The following is a 9,994-nucleotide window of genomic DNA, read 5'->3' as shown; positions in this document are numbered from 1 at the left end:
AACTTTTTTTTTCTCATAACCTAAAATATTTGTAGTGATATTTCCAACAACCTTCCTTATTTTATAAGGAAATCTAATATTACAATAATATATCAATTTAGGAAATATTCTATACAATATTCTTTATTAAAAAAATATTTATTATTTTTTATTGCACTTATTATGCTTTGATTGTGCTTTTATCGTCTTTAATATTAATGATTGTTGGCTTATAATGACTTTTGAACCTTGAAGTCTGGCATTTTATGCTTAGTAACGATTGTGTTAATTGATGCACTTAATTCCTACCGTAGTTAATACTTGGTAGGTGGGAATGCATAGTGCATAGATGGTTTATATTTGTTTGCACCGTAGGGTGGATAGATAATAATGCATAACGATTGCACAAAACAAACATTGTGCTAGATAGAGTGCAATCATGCTAAACGACGATGAGTGTCCCATAGATGTAATGTCCTTGTTGTGTCCTACAAGGTTGCGAGACCAAACGGACAAATACCCTTATATGAGACCAAACAAACCCTCATATCAAGGTTAGAGATCAGTTTTTGATACCATTTGTAACGATTTGTGCATCCAACCGTGTAGATATTATCCTCTTTGGGTCTAAGGGGTTCTTATATCTACATAGTTGAAAGAAGTGCTAGAAACTTTCATGTCCTTGTTGTGTCCTATAAGGTTGCGAGACCAAACGGACAAATACCCTACATGAGACCAAACAAACCCTCATATCAAGGTCAGAGATCAGTTTTTGATACTATTTGTAACGATTCGTGCATCCAACCGTGTAGATATTATCCTCTTTGGGTCTAAGGGGTTCTTATATCTACATATTTGAAAGAAGTGCTAGAAACTTTCTCCATTACCCGATGTGACATCACACCAATCTCATCCAACACTTTTCTTTGTATCATGCATGAGATCCGCATGTCAAGAAAGTTGCATAAGGAAAGCTTTTTATCTAAAATTGTGGAAGGAAAAAGTAGAATTACCATTAATCCCTTTATCTATGTGATTGATTTTATTTTTAAAATAACATCTTAAAATAATTTTTAAGAAAAATGAGGATAATTTTAATTTTTAAAAGCTTAATTAAATAAAAACCTAATTGTCTTCGAAAATCTAAATAAACAAAATTAGGAAGTGTAGACTCATCCTTAAAAATAGCTTTCATGCATGGATTTTTTCTTTAAATATTTAAGAAGCTCATGTATATAAGGTTAAAGATAAGGGCTTCCCTACCTACTTAAGTAAGTTTATTAAATTTGATTTAAAAAGGTTTAATATAAAAATTAAGAAAATATTATTTTTATAAAAATTAATTTTCTTTTATACCAAAAACTGTTTCATATTCAATGAATTTTATAATATTTATTTATTTCCCAATTTTAAAAATATAATTCAAAAGCCAGTTTTATTTTTGTCATCAAATGGGCTGTGAATCATTGAAATTGAGGGATGCGGATCTGAAGGGAGAAGTGCCGATTTGGTGAATATTTTACAAAAAGGGAATTTTTTCGTTTTTATTTTTTTATTTTTTTATTGCCAAAAAAACAATATTTTTAGTGCAAACTCGGAAGGTGCCTAACGATAGTGAAATGAGAAAGTTCTCACGCTTGTTTGATTAAGCATTCCAAAGCTGGTCCAGAGACGAAAGCGCAAGGACAGCACACAAATACTCGTGCTCAGCACAAGACAACACGCGCAGAGCCCCATTCTCACTATCCTCTATATCCCCGCCTTACCTACAGTTTTCAGACAGGCTTGCTTTGCCCACCGAGAGAGGCGCTATGGAGAGGCTTATCCACTCCTCTTCTTCCCCCCTTTCCAAACCCTTTCTAAAACCCGCCCATTCTCCCCACCGCCTCTCCCGAAACGGCGCCCTTCCATTCCGGCTTTCCTTTCTTAAGCGTCCTGATTTCGTCCAACTTGGCTCGGTTTTCTGTGCTCTCGAGAATTCATCTTCTTCTTCCTTTCGCCGCCTCAAATTTCATGCTCATTGCTCGAAGAAGGGGCCGTCGTTTTCTTCTTCCCCCGATCCAGATGTTTCGTCGACACCCGGATCTCATTTTCTCAAGCGCATAGTGGGAGTTGCTTCGAATCAACAAAAGGTGTGTTGTGTGTTGCCTTCATATCGGTCCTTCTTGTTCTGAGAAAAATTTGGGAGTGGAAAATTCAATTGTGGTTTTGATGTTCTTTGTTTTGGCTTTTAGAAGATTGAAAAGCTTCGCTTTAGTCGGGTGATTTTTTCCCCACTTTTTTCTCACCAACCAAACGGAGCAGAAGGACATCTTTCTTTTTTCCCTTTTTGGTTTCCACTGAGTTAAGTTAATCTATTGGCTTTGATTTTGATTCTTCTCTTGTTCTTCTGTTTTTTGTTGTTGTTAAGTACTTAAATGGTAGATAGAATCGGTTTCTTAGCTAATTCAGAAATCAACCTTTTGTTTTTTTTTTCCCTGATGGGTAGAATATCAGAAGAGCATTCTTTTAGTTATTGTTTGATTCTGCTTTATTCTCAATATTATTCCTCCTCCCCCATTTCGTTATGCCCTGAATTTATAGCATCGAAAGGATTTTAGGTGGCACCTTCTTTTGCTTGAGTTCTATTGGGTGAATGCGGAAGATGAATTTAATGTCAAAGAATGGTGGTTTCTAGACAGTTTCATATGAAGCTGTTTTCTTGTCTGTTAGGGTGAGATTCTCTAGAAGAATTGAGGTCAGTTCAGTCGGTTTTGGAGCTTCATTTGCAGAGTGGGGGGTTTTTGGTTAACAAAATCAGAGGCATTATGGTTTAGTTGTTGCAGGAAAAAACAAATACTGGGACTGGGAAGAAATGGCTTCATTGATCTTGCTTTAGGTCAACATAGTAACACTAACATAGGCATGTTTAGAATGCTGGGATAGAGAATGGGAATGGACAATCAATTCTGTGGCTTTTTCATTCATGTTTTTGAATTGATTGTCATGGAAGCCAAATCCTACTCTCATCAGGATTTTGATTCCCCTCTTCTACTTAGTATATTATGTTTACCCCCATTCTCATCCTATTCCCATTACTATTCTCACTTACCAAATGCATCCATAAGTTCCAGAAACTGCACAATCTTCTCCAATTGGAATGGGTATCTGGATGTTAGCAAAGTGATTTTCCTATAAGCCTTGGAAGTCAAAATACCAACAAGATTTTCTTTGTCTTTAGTCAGGACTAATAAACTGGCAAGTCCTTATAGTCATAAATTTATGAGGGTGTGGAGGAAAACACCATTGTAAGGCAGTTCCCACTGCTGTATATCTTACTCAACCATATTTAATGTCGTAATTCTTATTGATTCTTGATAAACTAAACAGCTTGTTCTTTCTAAATTATTCCAGGTCATCACTGCTGGAGCAGTACTACTAGTGTCAGCTCTCTTTGTGCTCTTAGGCCACCCAATTATTACTTCTTCAGCATATGCTACTGGGTTCTCTGCTGCTTCTGCTGTCAATGGAAAAATCGCTCGTACTGAGCTGCTAAGTAGTGCTTGGACTGGCTTCTTTGCTGGTTGCTTACACACACTCTCAGGACCAGACCACCTTGCTGCTTTGGCTCCGCTTTCTATTGGGCGCACCAGGGTGGAGAGTGCTCTAGTTGGAGCACTTTGGGGCTGTGGCCATGATGCTGGGCAATTGATTTTTGGTTTGCTGTTTCTACTACTCAAGGATCGGCTTCATATAGAGATTCTCCGCACATGGGGCACAAGAGTGGTAGGCTTCACCTTACTTGTTATTGGTGCCATGGGAATAAGGGAGGCATCAGAGTCTCCTGCACCTTGTGTTGTCCTGGAAAATGGTGAGTGTGATGTTAGCATGTATGATTCGCTCGAAGCTCCAGTTGTTGGAAAGAAGAAAATTGGGTTTGCAACTTTTGCTACCGGCATTGTTCATGGATTACAACCAGATGCCCTACTGATCATCTTACCAGCACTTGCCTTACCTTCACGCATAGCTGGTGCTGCCTTTCTGGGTATGTTCTTGATTGGAACAGTAGTTGCAATGGGAAGTTACACGGTGTTTATAGGTTCATGCAGCCAAGCATTAAAAGAAAGGGTCCCTAGAGTAACCGAGAAACTGACTTGGGCTTCTTCACTTGTAGCAATTGCTCTTGGACTTGCCATCATTTTCAGCCAGTTTTTTGGGTTCAGCCTTTATTGACTTATCTTATAGTCTTCGGGACAAAGCCCCTTACAAAGTTGCGCAAGGAACTCTCCATCTCCACAAGAGTCTTCATCCATCTTTTCTTTCTTACTTGGAAGTTCATATTCCATACTCAAAGAATCTCTTTTAGGATTTTCATGGAACACGATGTAGCTTTATATATGATAGCTCAGATAGACTTGCATATTTCTTGTGACTATTGTTCCAAACAAATTATAGTTCTCTTCTCTCTAATTTACTTGTGAGTTTGGTACTACTGTCGACTTTATCGTTCTGGTAGAAAAAATGTCAACTCTCACCTATCTTTATTACTGGGCACCAGCCACCAAACCTTACTAATTTCCACCACAATCATACCCACTTGTCTAAACCCATTAATTCATGCTAACATAATGGAAGAATAGTCAAATTCTATGGTCAAATATTGTCTATTAAGAGAAAAAATAAAAATAAAAACCAGAAAGGTGAAGCCCACGAATGCGTACCCACCTCACCAACCATGACTTCTGAGAGTGGACCAATATGTAATCCATCAACCTCTATATCTGTCCATATATAAAATAGTGAGATCCCTTTTGACCACTGTTTTGTTGCTCATAAACTTTGCAAAAAGAATTAATAGAATATTAAATTCGAAATAATTTATATGATAGTAACACACCCACTATCTTAATCATCCATTAGGTTGATCCACGATGCTAAAATTTTCTTTAAAAAATGCACATGGATTAACAAAGCACTGTAGATGGCTGTGAGGATATCAGTGAAGTAAATTACCATAAATGGGTGTTATAGTCTGTTAAGTACTCGTCATTCGAATGATCCTAGCAAAGATGTTTGCAAATCAAATTTCACAGTTCCAATTTAATGGTTGATAAAAACTTCAAATGATTTTCAAATCCCTTGGTCAGCATCCTAGATATTTGGTAGCTTTAAGCTTTGAAAGTGGCATACATTTTTTTCTCCAGAGAGTTTTTGAAAAACAGAAGAAATTGGTAAGACATTTTAGGTTATAAGATAGATGCAAAACAAGAAGTGCTTCAAAAAGAACAAATGGAACTTCCACTCCTTTATTGTTGGCACCGGCGAACCAAACTCTTGAACTAGCTGCCCCAACAATTTCCATATCCACTTGTCTAACCAATCGATTTATCCTAACTGGTTCAACCTAACAAACCAAATATGAGTAAATTGGCCGCAAAGAAACCCCACCTCCCCAGTACTTGGGCCACGTGCACCCTCTGTCCGCAACTTCAAATCCTGTGCTTATAATTCGATTCAAACTTATCTATGAAAAGAAAAAATTTGTAGAAAAAGAAAGAAGAATAAAAGGATGTGTTATAGCTTGGTGATCCGAATTCTTTCTTGGTCAAACCTAAAAGTTCGTGATATATTACGAAGAAAAATTATGGATTTTTTGGGGGTCTATGATGGTAGAAGAGGGATATTACCAAACTTATAGGCTCTGTTTGGTTCTTGGAAAATGCTAAGAAAAAGAAAAAAAATGTAGAGGAAAATGATTTTCTTTAAAGAAAATATTGTAATATTTTCCGTATTATTTTCCTTAAAAAATAACGAGGAAAATAAGAGAAAAGAGAAGGGCAAAGGGGGGGGGGGGGGGGGGTGGAATTTTATCGGGCTCTTCTTCATTGAGGCTTCACCTCTCACTTCCTCTTCATTGGTGGCTATGGTTTCTCACCGTCATCGACCATTTCAACGGTCACCACAATCACTTCGACCACCTTCCAGGACTGAAAACCTACCATTTTCAGGCACCCAAGTTCCCATGGATGAAGTGTGCTCTTCAAATCAAGTTCCCATGGATGAAATGGATTCTTCAAATCCAATGAATGTATTCGGATCCATGTTTTCAGATTAGATATGAATTGAACTCCAATTCACCTCATCCTGTGAAAACTCGGAACCCAAGCTAATCGTTCTCTCTTGGGTTCTCTGTTTGAGTTTCTAGGTTGCTTTTGCCTTTCTCGTTTCTTAAATTTCGCCAGAATTTTTCTAAACTTTCCTAACTTGTTGCTTTTTGGATTTGATCTGATTTTTACCCTTAATGTTCTTCTATTGTTTACTGGCTAATGGTTTTTTCATAATTTGGTTGGAGGAATGGGTCTACAATTGTGTATTCTAGGGGATTCCCAAATAACTCTCTGTATTTCTTGATTTGCTTACATTATGAGAGTAGTTACATAACTTAAGTTATACAATAAGCATCAACTGGTAGGCTATGATCATTATGACTCTCTGGAGCTCTAAGAAAACCCGTAAGGCAGAAATTCTCAACTCGTGTAATGGGTTCAAAGTGGAATAGATTGTATGAATATTCCATTATTTAATTTAATTTTGTATTTATGTGATGTCATTCAATTGGATTCTTAAATTATTTAGCTTTACAAAGTTTGATGTTGTGTATAAGTAATTAAGTTTGAAGGCTATCTGTTGATGTGTTTTCATTTAAAAATAATCTAGAAAAATAATAAAAGAACAGCAAAAATGAAAATATATTAGACAGTGACCAGCTTCACCTCTCCCTTCATATATACAATCCAATGTGAGGTAGGGATTGAAAGAAAACCAGCCCTATCAGTTGGAGATAGCACTGGAGGAACGTAAAAATTAAATAAAAGGCAATTTATTAAAAAATTTGAAGGTATGTTCCAAATAATTTACATTGAGATGATGCTTCACAGAGCAATCTTTTCAAGTAGCAAACCAAAAGTTGAAGCATCAAATGAATTTAGACAACAAAGGAAAAATACCTGTTAAAGAAGTGCACAGGTGAAAGGACACCAAATGGAGAACCCATTGCTAGAAGAAGATCCCCCCTCTTATTTGAGGGTGATACGGCTATGTTGGGCAGATCCTAAATTACAGGTATCCACCTTGTCAATCTCATGAATATTGACTAAAGTGTACAACTAAATGCTATGGGCAAGAAAAAAATATCCTTTCAATTGTTTGATATTTAGTACATTATTAATTAACATAAAGAATGCTAATATAAATAAAATAAAAGGTTCATTACCTTAGAGTTTATGGAAGAGACCCCGAGAAGGGCAATTCTAGTAGTTGACTTCCTATTTTTTTGAGGATTTTTTCTTTTTTTTTTTGGGTTAATGCATAAGCATGACAGAGTGTATTGGTTGAAGCCTTTTTCTTGATTTGAAAAAAGGATGTCAGGTTTCATCCAATGTGCAACAGGGTTAAAGTGAACCATGTTGGAATTGTTCACTTGAGAAATTAATTATTTGAGAAAATGAACATGTGCCTTTTTGTGGCTTGGTCATTACAAAACAAAGAAGTTTCCTTTCTGGAACAAACCTGAGCCTACAATACTGGATTGTTTTGATATGGAAGATGAAAGGGAATATGATTGTGCTCTTTATAACATTCTTTTGTAGTGAAGGAGAAATTATGTCGGAGGAACTAAATCACTGTGCCATAATTTACCACTACCATCCTATAGGTTTAGGGAATATGGAAATGTTGAATAGATCAACTGACATTGTCAAGGAAATTTTGTGATGTAGTTTTGAGAAGTATGCTATGATACCCAGACTCTCCAATTGAACCTTGTGTAATTGTGTCAACACAATGTAACTATTTGCTTCAGATGTTACCTTGTTAGATACTCCTACTTTGCTCCAAAGTCCAAAGGGTATAGAGGGATATATTATTTTTATAGGATAAACTTTCAGATTTTTTTTTACCATCCTATTAGATTCTGTTATTAATTGACGCATTCATGCCCAAAACTTTATGTACATTTACAATGGTTGTGGACATTAGCATCAATCAGTAAATTGTTAGTAGCAAGGCCCAAAACCCATTGAGTACCCACACAACAAATTGAGGGCAAAGCTAGAACATGATACCAGTGTCGAAGCTAATTAATTATAACCCAAACTTGATGAGCTTATAAGCCCTTGGTATATTTTTGCCACAAGGATTAATGATAAACCTTAAGCATACCAGCCTTAAATAATTGAACACATCTCTAACTAAGCTATAACAACATTCAAAAACTTGAGACATCTCCAACTGGTTTGTAGCAGTTTCTACAGAAAACTAGAGCCCCAGATTCATTTCCTAAACATTGAGATCGTATCCAGACCCCCTAAAATTCGAAGCCATCATAATGCTAGAGATCTGCCAAATTAGTGCACAGTCCACCAATTTAGGAAAATCTAGTTATGAAGGTCGTTATGGAGTGCCAGTGAATTTTCCACTAGCATGCCGATATGGCTCTTAGCATCTTGATGGAGACCCACTCTCTGACATGATTGTTAAAAATTGAACAAAATGCAGCAATAACTGAAGGGTTTCTGTGAAACCAAAATGTTGATCCTCACTTCAAAATGGCACAGAAAAATGAACGATGAATCTTAAAAATAGAAGAATAAGCAGATCAGTGGACAAATACTGGATGCGCAATGCCAATATGATTCTGGAAGTGTCGGGTGATCTGCCTCTCTAGCAGCATCAAGATCATCAAGTGCCAAGTACCATAACGTTTCACTTTTAAACTTTGTGAAACTCTCTCAAACAACTCATTAGTTATCACGTCTCGGGTTTTTCTTCTCCGTGCACAAGATATGATATTCATCAACGTGTAGTGGTTAATTACAAGTTTATTCATAATAAGCTTCCAGTCCCCACAGCTTCATTGTCTCAAATTGTAGAAGTGCCAATCTACAAGTTTCTTCATACTTCATCATCTTGGTTTCTTTATGACGTGTAAGAATGATGTTCAAACTTCCACTCTATACCTTCCAATCAGACTCATTTATACTCTCAATGGGTTAATTAACTAATATTAATCTATGTACCCTAATCTGAAAGTTTATCCTATAAAAATAATATAAAAATAACATTGAGAGTGTTGCAGGCAGCTCTTTCCTTTGTCAAAACCTACATCATGGCAAAAACATACCCAATTTAAATTATGAATGAGTAGACATCACTCTCTCTCCCTGATTGGGATTCTTCAACCATAAAGTTTTTATTTTTTATTTATTTTAATATCAAGTAGTTATTCTAGATGCTTATCAGCTCTCACTGATCTGGACCCACCAATTATAATTTATTTTGTTTCCTCATTACTTTCCCAATACCAAACATCACTGACATTTAACATTTGATAAAAATTAAGGCCCATTCAGTTTATCTACCAAAAATACAAAAGAGATAGAAACAAAATAAACACCGAAATCAAGCCATGTTTGGGATTGCTTCCTAACATAGTTTTTTTTTGTTGCATTTGAACTAAAATAGAGATTCATTTGAACTAAAATAGTGTATGGGTTTTCCATTTCTTTTTACCTAATTTACTTTTCTATTATTTGTGCAGGCAAAGCAAGTTTATCCTGATAAAAATCCGAGTGACCCTTTGGCAGTTGAACGATCTCAAGTAAGTTCACTTCTTTGTCATTCATTCATCATCTTCTTCTTAATACTCTACTCTCCTTCATTCATCCCAAAACCAAGTGGAGGACTCTTAAGTAATCATGCAAATTTCAAACTGAATAATGAACTTAGAAAAAGTTTCATTTTGTTATCATGCTTTAAACTAGACATTTCAACTCTAGTAAGGTCTGTTTTACCATAAGTGGTAACTTGTCATTAATTTAACTATCATAAATAGTCATAATCAATCTTAGATTAAGTTAATTTAACTATCACATTTCAAGAATGAATAATGACTTCACTAAATCATTCCTCTTACTTTGCTATCATGTAGACTTATAATGAAGAGTGGCAAAGACTTAGAAGATGGGCTGCAACTTGT

The 9,994-nt window shown here is 35.9% G+C and overlaps 1 protein-coding gene across 1 annotated transcript; it reads left to right on the top strand.

Annotated features, from left to right (window-relative positions):
- The first annotated feature begins 1,656 nt into the window (after positions 1–1,656).
- Positions 1,657–4,450, top strand: LOC117907878 (urease accessory protein UreH-like). Its single transcript, XM_034821551.1, has 2 exons — positions 1,657–2,111; positions 3,373–4,450. The coding sequence occupies exons 1-2, from the start codon at positions 1,791–1,793 to the stop codon at positions 4,189–4,191; spliced, it is 1,140 nt and encodes a 379-aa protein (XP_034677442.1). The 5' UTR covers positions 1,657–1,790; the 3' UTR covers positions 4,192–4,450.
- The last annotated feature ends 5,544 nt before the right edge of the window (positions 4,451–9,994 follow it).

This window comes from Vitis riparia, chromosome 18 (assembly GCF_004353265.1).
Source record: "Vitis riparia cultivar Riparia Gloire de Montpellier isolate 1030 chromosome 18, EGFV_Vit.rip_1.0, whole genome shotgun sequence".
Classification (NCBI taxonomy): Eukaryota; Viridiplantae; Streptophyta; class Magnoliopsida; order Vitales; family Vitaceae; genus Vitis; species Vitis riparia.
Note: the sequence above shows the minus strand (reverse complement) of the source record. Positions and strands in the feature narration are given on the sequence as shown.